At 42.9% G+C, this 10,494-nt stretch overlaps 1 protein-coding gene across 1 annotated transcript; it reads right to left on the bottom strand.

Moving 5' to 3' along the window:
* Nucleotides 1–339: 339 nt before the first annotated feature.
* On the bottom strand, nt 340–9,636 carry ETFBKMT (electron transfer flavoprotein beta subunit lysine methyltransferase). The gene is made up of 4 exons (XM_003792486.2): nt 9,550–9,636; nt 7,063–7,488; nt 1,901–2,031; nt 340–839 (listed from the first exon to the last, which is right to left on the bottom strand). The coding sequence occupies exons 2-4, from the start codon at nt 7,368–7,370 to the stop codon at nt 496–498; spliced, it is 783 nt and encodes a 260-aa protein (XP_003792534.1). The 5' UTR covers nt 7,371–7,488; nt 9,550–9,636; the 3' UTR covers nt 340–495.
* Nucleotides 9,637–10,494: the final 858 nt, after the last annotated feature.

Here is a 10,494-nt window from a genome sequence, read left to right as displayed (position 1 = left end):
TATAATTAGCATGCATAGAAATGCACAACTAGTTACATAACAAAGGCTGATACAATTTAAACTTTTATATTTGAAAACAAGACTTTCCATTTAACAGGAATTACATTCTTTTTTTTGTTTGTTTTGAGACAGAGTCTTACCATGTCCCCCCCTGGGTAGAATGCTGTGGCATCATAGCTCACACAGCCTCAAACTCTTGGACTTAAGCGATTCTCTTGCCTCAGCCTCCCAAGTAGCTGCAATTACACACACCTGCCACAATGTCCAGCTATATTTTTTATTGTACTTGTTGCTGTTTGGCAGGCCTAGGCCAGGTCCAAACCCACCAGCCCCAGTATATGTGGCCAGTGCCCTAGCTGCTGAGCTATAGGCACCGAGCCTATAGCTTCTTCATTCTTTAAACTGGAGAATAGTTCCTATATGGAAAACTTTGGGGTTAAATCCAAACATAACTACAGACACAACTATCTTCACACTTTGAAGCACTTTGCCAACTCAAGGCTGAAAATCCCACACTGTGCTTGTTGTCAGTCCGTTGTTTTCCTCCCTGGTAGACTCCGGAAGTGAATATTCCACCACTCTCTGCAGCTGATGCTGAATGCTGTGCCCACTGAACTGGGGCCTCCCAGGGTCACCAATCAGTACTCGAGTTCTGTAGGTCCAGATGCAATTCTTCAGCCACTGATGGAGACTATCTGCAAGACTTTCATCATAAAACATATCTCCAAGAACAACAAGGTCCCACTTATCTTGTTGCAAATCCAAAATGTTTTTGGTTAAAATGGGCAAAGGATCCAGTCGATTCAATTCACAATTTAGTGTAATAGCCACTCCTGCAACTTAAAAAAGGCATATAATAAATTAATATATGATAGGCTATTACACTTCCCTATTGATTAACTTAAATAATTCCAAAAATCAGACAATATTTTCCCCCTATATGGGGAAAGGTTTTTTAGGGTTTTGTTTTTTTAAGGTAAAGAGTCTATAAAATTTAGGCTCAGCGCCTGTAGCTCCGTAGCTAGGGCACCGGCCACATATACCAGAGCTGGTGGGTTTGAATCCAGCCCAGGCTTGCAAAACAACAATAACAACTACAACCAAAAAATAGCTGGGCATTGTGATGGGCATCTATAGTCCCAGCTACTTGGGAGGCTGAGGCAAGAGAATCGCTTAAGCTCAGGAATTAGAAATTGCTGTGAGCTGTGATGCCACAGCACTCTACCAAGGGTGACATAGTGAGACTCTGTCTTAAAAAAAAAAAACTTATCTCAACTTGAGTTCTAATGGAATAAAAAATCTCCCCTGAGTGGCGGCGCCTATAGCTAAGTGGGTAGAGCACCAGCCATATATACCCAGGCTGACAGATTGGAACCTGCCCCTGGCCAGCTAAACAACGACAACTGCAACCAAAAAAAAAAAAAAAATAGATGGATGTTGTGGCGGGTGCCTATAGTCCCAGCTACTTGGGAGGCTGAGGCAAGAAAATTGCTTAAACCCAAGAGTTTGAGGTTGCTGTTAGCTGTGACACCCTATCACTCTACTGAGGGCGACATAGTAAGACTGTCTCAAAAAAATAAATAAATCTCCCCTGAAGACACAGGCCTAATCCCAATGGGGGTCAAATAAACACTATTTCAGGAAATTCCTAGCCAAGAAATTAACAAAAGTGCTTTATCTTTGGTATATAACCAAGATGTTTGATAGACACAAATGCAAATCCTCTTGGAAAAATATACCATCAACTCAGGCCTCCGAGGAGTCCCCCAAATAATGTTCCACTGAGATTACCAAAAAAAATGGCAATAAGTTATGACATTGACACATATGTATTTATCCCAGAAAGAAAAAAAAAAAGAGATGTCCTTCAAATACCATATTTTTAAATATGAATCCTTACTAGGGTCTATGTCATTGGCCAAGATCCTTGATGCCCCACTCATCTTAGCAGCAATAGCTGTAGCTCCACATCCACTCCCCAGATCTAATACGGATTTTCCTCTGACAACATCAGGATTATCCAGAAGATACCTAAATTAAAAAGAAAGGAGAAAACATGACCCAGAGAGATGGGAAAAGGCCAGTAAGAGGTATCGAGATTGAGAGAGAGAGAGAGAATCTTTAGGTTGACTGGACAAAAGAAATAGTAAAACCTAACAGAAGAATTTGGTCCAACTTTGGCAACTTTGGTCTTACTAGAATGAGACAAAAAATCCATCTAGGAAAGAAGACTTAGTTATTTGGTCCTTCTCTTAAATAGGTGTGAAGAGTAATTTCACACAATTGACTAATCATGCTCATTGACTTAAAAAAAAAAAGTTGTAAAGAAAAAGTCTCAGGACCTCAAAACCAATTATGCTAAAAGTCAAGTCTGGAGATTGAGCTTGTCACGTAACACTGTTGTCCTTTTCTCTAATAGATAGCTGTCACTTTGCATCCTCCTGTCAGAGCACTACATATTGGTCAGATCCCTACAAAAGTTAAGAGGTCTCATGCATCTCCAGATGACTGCCCTCAGAAATGGCTCCTAAGTAAATTTGTGGCCTCCCCTAAATCTTTCAAGATGTATATCCTAAACAAGGACATGTCAACTACAACCTAAGTCTAACCTCCTTGTCCATGAAGCTAAGGTCTGTTAAATTTCAATTGACAATGCTGACTACAAGTTTATCTTCCCAAGTGCAGAACAGAGCCAGGAGATCAATTATTCCTTCACCCATCCCAGGTATCTGCGTAATTAACTCTTCTCTTACTCCCTGTTTTTTTTTTTTTTTATGTTTACCTTTCCTTACATATGACATAGATTTAATGGATGTGAATTTAAACCTCACAAGAATGTAGCCATTTGTTTCACCACCTACCCCCCCTTTTCCTGCATGCCTTTTCCCTTGTAAAGACATGTATAAATACTGGGTCTCTTAAAACCTCTCTGAAGAGGACAGGCCACAGATGTTTCTGTGACTTATGTCTTCCTGGACACACCCTCATGCTCTGGCTCAATGAACCACTTGCCTCAGTCTCTCATTTGAGTTGACAAAATATTGAAGACTTACTATGATTCAGGAACTACCAAGCACCTGAAATCAAGACTGACAAAATATTGCTATAATTAGGACTAAGGAAATCATTCAAAAATCCACTGTCTCTCTTTGATTTTTCATCATAGAGTGATAAAATCTGCTTCTTGAATCATATTATCATGACCTCTCTGGGAAAGCACAAAGTCTAGTTCAACCAAGAAATTTGCACCAGAGCTAAATACTTCACAAACAAGTGAAGACAAATGCAGAATGTAGGGGCCAAGGCCTGTGGCCCCCTGAAGGTTCACTGAAAATTAATACATACAAAATTATTTGGGCAGTGCCTGCGGCTCAGTGGGTAGGGCGCCGGCCCCATATACTGAGGATGGGTTCAAACCCAGCCCCAGCCAGATAAAACAGCAGTGGCAACCGCAACACAAAATAGCTGGGCATTGTGGCGGGTGCCTACGTAGTCCCAGCTACTTGAGAGGCTGAGGCAAGAGAATTGCTTAAGCCCAAGAGTTAGAGGTTGCTGTGAACTGTGATGCCATAGTACTCTACTGAGGGTGACAAAGTGAAACACTCTCAAAAAAAAAAAAAAATTATTTAATGTGTATACATAGGCGCCTTCACAATGAAAACCCAAAGATACAGGGGAACTTGCCCATCTCTATGCTTAGGTTCCACAAAGCATGGACATCTCTGTAGGAAAGTGATTGGCCAAAAAGGGGATGATCTAATGCTAACGGACTGCTGGAGAAAACCCAGCAAGACCCGGCTGCCTAGATTCTTCTTGGCCTCCCTGAGCTTGCATTCCTTCCTTTTGGGTGAGGGGCAAGACCTTTTTTGGAATGGGGGTTTTATGACCTGTAGCCAAACAAGGTAGGTCAGATAATTTCTTTATGGCCAGTTTTTACACAGAATATTTTTACGTTTTATGGCTGGCCTTCAGGAAAAGGGGTTCTGGCCTCGAGGAAGAGGCCTTTCAGTTTCTATGGTCAGCCTCAGAGGACAGGACTGAGACAGATAGGCAAGAGAGGTCAGAGAAAAATTTTGCTTCTGAGGCCTTCATTTTGGGGTACTATTTTCTGCGCTCTAACAGGAAACATTGAAATAATGAATATCAGCTGACACTTGCTCTTAGGATTAGAATAATAAGGAATAGGGGATGCTATAGCAAAGTAGTCTAAAGTGCTGTTACCCATCTTCAGCCAATTGTTGACATACAATTCCAGTGTTACCCTGTATTTCTCAAAACAAAGTAGATTTTTACATGAATTCTCCCCAAGTTTTACATGTTAGCAACTAATTATTCTAAAGTGTACAAGTACAGGCCAAACAAAAAACACTAAAGGGTCACCAGTTAGGCCAGGCCCAGTGGCTCACACCTCTAATCCTAACACACTGGGAGGCCCAGGTGGGTGTAATACTTGAGCTCAGGAGTTCCAGACCAGCCTAAGGAAGAGCAAGACCCCATCTCTAAAAATAGCTGGGCATTGTGGCAGGCGCCTATAGTCTCAGCTACTTGGGAGGCTGAAGCAAAAGGATTACTTGAGCCCAAGAATTTGAGGTTGCTGTAAGCTATGATGCCACAGCACTCTACCAAGGGTGACAAAGTAAAACTGTCTCAAAAGAAAAAAAACAGGGGGTCACCAGTTTATAACCTATACATATACAGTCTCTTAAAGAGGTTGATTTTGAGTTGACAGTTACTTTAATAGCCGTCACTTGAATTGTCAGCATTTTAAATATGACATAACTAAATAAAGCTTGATAATCAGGCTAAGTACAGCAGCCCAGGACTATAATTCCAGCATTTTGTGAAGCTGAGGTCAAAGGAATCTCTTGAGCCCAGGGGTTCGAGATTAGCCTGAAAAATAGAGCAAGACTTCCATCGCTACGAAACATTTAAACATTGGTCGGGTGTGGTGGTGCACCTGTAGCCCCAGCTACTTGGGAGGCTGAGGTAGGAGGATTGCTTGAGCCCAGAAGTTTGAGGTTGCTATGAGCTATTCTGACTACTGCACTCTAACCCAAGGTACAGAGCAAGACCCTGTCAGAAAGAAAGAAGAAAAAAGGGCAGCGCCTATGGCTCAGTGAGTAGGGCACTGACTGGCCCCATATACCGAGAGTGCCGGGTTCAAACCCAACCATGGCCAAACTGCAACAAAAAAATAGCCAGAGAGTTGTGGCAGGTGCCTGTAGTCTCAGCTGAGGGAGGGACTGAGGCAAGAGAATGCCTAAGCCCAAGAGCTGGAGGTTGCTGTGAGCTGTGACACCACAGCACTCTACCGACAGCAACAAAGTGAGACTCTGTCTCTAAAAAATAAAGAAAAAAGAAAAAGAGGAAGAGAAGGAGAAGAGAATGGAAAAGGGAAAGGAACAGAAAAGAAAAAAAAAGAAGGGTAGACCAGGTGCGGTGGCTCACCCCTGTAATCCTACTCTGGCAGCTAAGGCAGGTGGATTGCTTGAGCTCCCAAGTTCAAGACAAGCCAGAGCAAAAAGTGAGACCCCATCTCTACTGAAAATAGAAAAACTGAAGCAAGAGGATCACTTGAGCCCAAGTGTTTGAGGTTGCTGTGAGCTTTGACACCATGGCACTCTACCCAGGGCAACAGCTTGAGACTCTGTCTCAAAAAAAAAAAGAAAAAGAGGAACGTAAAGGGAATGTGGCAACACAACCAGAAAGCTGGCATTGTTTGTACCACTCAGAAAGCTGTCTAATCCTTAAATTTCCTCAAAAAAGATCTATGCTGTCATTTATAGATTTTGCATTTATAAGTACATCTAATGTTAATTCTAAAGGTCATACCATTCCTATAAAACAGAAGTACTTATAATCCTTTTTGTTTTACAGCTTTATAACCTCAAGGCATAAACAAATTAAATCGTGTAGCAATCCTAGAACAAAGACAAGATCCAAATACTGAAAGTTGTTGCCCTTCTTTCAACGGCTGTATTTTAATAAAAAGGTAACATGACTCTGAAAAAAATGCCCTAAGAAGACCTTAGAGCAGTGGTTCTCAACCTTCCTAATGCCGCGACCCTTTAATACAGTTCCTCATGTTGTCATGACCCCCAACCATAAAATTATTTTCATTGCTACTTCATAACTGTAATTTTGCTACTGTTATGAATTGTAATGTAAATATCTGACATGCAGGAGACCCCCCCAAAGGGGTCACGATCCACAGGTTGAGAACTGCTGCCTTAGAGTATAAAGAGTAGAAAGGTGGGGGGGACCTTAAAAATGCAAACTTAAGTCCAGAGTGGGCTGGAGTTGTCAATAAGCCACTAGAGAAGAAAGAACCCTTGAGCAGCCAACTCATATCTCTTGCTCTATGGGAGAATAAGCAACTATGCAGGGAGGATGAGGTTTAAAGAGCAACATCCCCAGAAATTAAAGTAAGAGAACTGAAGGACTGGGTCATTAGGCTCCTTCTAGGAACTCTGTGCTAGTCATATGCTGTGAACCATGAACCTGAGGACAGCTGATATTTCTGGATCATGTATTAACAACTGACCCTAGGACTTCTCTTAGGGAAAGAGCTATATTTAGTAAAATACTCCATAAAGCTTGGGTTAGAAAGAGAAACTATGCAACAGAATAGCCCCCCCAAATACTGCTAACCTGTTCTAAATAAGAAAACAAAAAAGGGCGCCACCGGTGGCTCAGTGGGTAGGGCACCGGCTCCATATACTGAGGGCGGCAGGTTCGAACCTAGCCCCAGCCAAACTGCAACAAAAAAATAGCCGGGCATCATTGTGGCGGGCGCCTGTAGTCCCAGCTACTTGGGAGGATGAGGCATGAGAACTGCTTAAGCCCAGGAGTTGGAGCTTGCTGTAAGCTATGACTCCACAGCACTCTACCAAGGGCGATAAAGTAAGACTCTGTCTCCAGAAAAAAAGAGAGAGAGAAGAGAAGAAAACAAAAAGATTTTGGTCCGATTTTTGTAGGGGCAGGAAAATGAGGAGTTGGTAGGGGGCTGAAAAAAGAAAGGATATATGGCAGCTTAAGGTTTCCATTTCAAGAGGACAGTACCTAGACAGGGCTTGGCCTCCTGGCCAGTAGATAGCCCAGTAAGGATCACTGTAGGGCCACAAGTCAGCTCTTTCCCTCCAGAACTTGCATCTGGGGGTCAAAAGCCGCAACTGGATTTCAGGGGTTAGGCTGCCACTACTGGTGACTTCAGTGTTCTCCTCCAGGAAAGCTCTCATCTCAGGGTCCAAAAGGCTTCCAGCTCCTCTCCAGGAACAATGGGCCCAGGGAAATAAGAGAGGACTTCTCACAGCCTGCAAAAGGAGACCACAGCAGTTCCTTCGAGCTTTGCAACCTAGCTTCAACGCCATCAGGCCTTCTAAACACAGGTTTGGTCAATGTTGCTGTCAATGTTGATAAGAACTGCTCCTCATGGAAGAGGAAGAAGGTCTGTCTCTCAACTTGATCTCAAGTGGAATTTCTGGATCTCTAAAAGCAAAAATAATAATATAAAAATTCCATTCCTTTCCAGATCTTATCACATAATAAGATAATAAAATAATAATATAAAAATTCCATTCCTTTCCAGATCTTATCACATAAAAATTCCATTCCCTTCCATACCTTCTACATCTATTACAGTGTAATAAAAATAATAATATAAAAATTCCATTCCTTTCCAGATCTTATCACATAAAAATTCCATTCCTTTCCATACCTTCTACATCTATTACAGTGAGGCCACATGTGGTGGCTCACACCTGTAATCCTAGCACTCTGGGAGGCTGGGGTGAGTGGATTGCTTGGACTTAGAAGTTCAGGACCAGCCTGAGCAAGAACAAGACCCCATCTCTACTGAAAAATAGAAAAACTAGCCAGGCATTGTGGCGACTATAGTCCCAGCTATTTGGGAAGCTGAGGCAAGAAGATCAGTTGAGAGTTTCAGGTTGCTGTGAGCCATGATGCCATGACACTCTATCCAAGATGACAGAGTGAAACTCTGGCTCAAAAAAAAAAAAAAAGAAAAGAAAAAAAAATATATATATAGCATAATGTAAGCTCTGTATCTGACAGTTCACAAGCACAAGTTCACTTCAGATGAAAGCTTTGGTGCATCAACTTGGGGAAATCCAATCTTTCGACAGGATGCATTTTTCTCAAAATAATTGTTTTAGGCCAGGCACAGTGGCTCACATCTATAATCCTAGCACTCTGGGAGGCCAAGATTGGTGGACTGCTTGAGCTGAGGAGTTTGAGACCAGCCTGACCAAGAGTGAGACCCCTGTCTCTACTAAAAATAGAAAATCTAGCCAGGGGTCATGGTGGGCAGCTGCAGTATCAGCTACTGGGGAGGCTGAGGCAAGAGAACTGCTCAAGCCCAAGGGATTGAAGTTGTTGTGAGCTATGATACTACAGCACTCTACTCAGGGTGACAGAGTAAGAATTTGTCTCAAACAAAACAAAACAAGAATTGTTTTAATAATTTAAAACAAAAAATATGTAAGCATCTGATTGTGAGAGAATCCTCAAGAAAATGCCTGTTACATAAAACAAGGGATACAGTCATCCCTCAGTATCCATAAGGGTTTAGTTCCAGGATCACCCACCCTACTCAAATCTAAGGATGCTTACATAAAATAGCATACTATTTGCATGTAAACTATACACATCCTCCCACACACTGTACTTTAAACCATCTAGATACTACTTAATAAGATGTAAGTGCTACGTAAATACAGGAGACCCTCCCTACATTGACCGCCTCCTTAAGTTGACCCAATTTTCATAGGCAGGATATTTATCACAGGTTCTCAATCTAAGTTCCTTTGATCACCTTTCTATGTTGCCTGCTTTGTCACAGTCCCTTGGGTGGTCAACTTATAGAGGCTCTTCTGCAGTTGCTATACTGTGGTTTTTGTATTATTTTTATTGTTATATTGTTATTTTACACTGTTATATGATTATATGGAAGGCCAATTACACCTTTAAAGTTCTTTATTACATTTTATAAAGCACTTAGTTTTAAGCAGGTATGACTGGCACCTCTTAACAAAATAAAAGTCCTCCATCTTCAGGAAGCTTACAGGCCAGTGGTTGGCATGACAGCATGCCAACATACATGTCAGGTCACCAAGAGTGAACTCCGGGGTAGACCGTCAATGGGGTCCATATCTCAAATTCTGCCCAGGAGATCCCAGGGATTTCTAAGGACCTAACATCCCGACTAATTCTGTCAAGCAGAATTGGACTATCCATTGACTCATACAAGCCTAAGGTTTAAAAATAAAGCAGAGCAAATAGGAGATTTTGGATTTGGACGCCATGCCATTTAGGCCACATTTCCTTCTCCTTCTCCAGCTTCAATGAGGCATCGGTTATGAGGTGTGTGATTAAGTGGTGGGCAGTTGGCATCAATATTAACAGATAGGGAAAGATGACGGGATAAAAAGGGTTAAGTTCCAAAAAGTGTTTGTGACCACTTTATTTTCTGGCGAAGGACAACAGGAGCCGATCTTAAAGGAGCAGGCACAGGCCTGCTCATCTCCTTACCTAGCTTTGGTAACACCACACACGGAATTACAGCACAGGGCACATCTGTCACTCGCCCCGAGAGTCTTTCCGCACATCCTTTACCGCCACGCGTGGAGGACCGACTTCCAGAGACCCAGGCTGCACAAAAGGAAGGGCCGCGGGGGGAGGGGGCTGCTGTATGGGGCGGGGCTGCGGGGCTGCAGGAGAGGGGCGGAGCCGCGGAGGGGCGGGTTGAGTTGCGAGGAGGGCTAAATTGCCCCGCCCCTCCCGCCCTTCCCGCCCCTCTCTAAGCTGTGCTTTCTAGTTCCGTACACTTTCTTAAAGGGGCAGAAGTGCGAAACCCAAAGACAGCCTCACCTCTCCCGGAAAGTAAGGGAACGTTGAATGTGTGCAATGTTTGTTGAATTCTGATTTCTGAAATATTCATCTTGAAACTATGTAGATAACATCTTCCATGTGCCAGTCACACTTTCAGGCCCTAGGCATAGAGTGGCAAGCAACACAGACGCCGGCAAGTAAGGTGAATAAGCCCTTCAGGATGCTTACGCTCAGCTGCGATTAAATCATAATGAATGCCCTCCCTTTTGTAATAATTTTCATAACTGCGCTGTCTAAATCAATTTGAAGCCTATATGTGGATCCGCTAGAGTATGGATCCACATATCTACCTTTCAAGAAACTAAACTCAGATTATCTCACTGACCCCTCTACTCAGCACTCCAAAATCAACTCACTATCTCACCCGACAACAATTAAAACCTACTCTGGCTGGCCAGAGAGAGAAAAACTGCCCAAAACTAAAAAGAAAGGGGCAAACCAGGTTACTGCACCTTAGTTTGCTGTTTGAGGAATGCACTGGCAGCAGATTGTTCAAAATCAGAGCCTGTCGGCTCGGCGCCTGTGGCTCAACCGGCTAAGGCGCCAGCCACGTACACCTGAGGTGGCGGGTTCGAATCCCCAGCC

This window comes from Otolemur garnettii, unplaced genomic scaffold, assembly GCF_000181295.1.
Source record: "Otolemur garnettii isolate 467f Iridium unplaced genomic scaffold, OtoGar3 scaffold00057, whole genome shotgun sequence".
NCBI classification, from domain to species: Eukaryota; Metazoa; Chordata; class Mammalia; order Primates; family Galagidae; genus Otolemur; species Otolemur garnettii.
The sequence above is the reverse complement of the archived record's forward strand: the minus strand, read 5'-3'. Positions and strand labels throughout refer to the sequence as shown.

Bases quoted from the DNA above. Each gene is read 5' to 3' on its own strand.
- ETFBKMT (XM_003792486.2), bottom strand. From the start codon at position 7,370: ATGGCGTTGAAGCTAGGTTGCAAAGCTCGAAGGAACTGCTGTGGTCTC. The intron at 2,032-7,062 runs GTACTGTCCTCT...TTTTTAATTTAG, and splicing joins GGAGGCCAAGCCCTGTCTAG to GTATCTTCTGGATAATCCTG. The intron at 840-1,900 runs GTAAGGATTCAT...GCCTTTTTTAAG, and splicing joins GGCCAATGACATAGACCCTA to TTGCAGGAGTGGCTATTACA.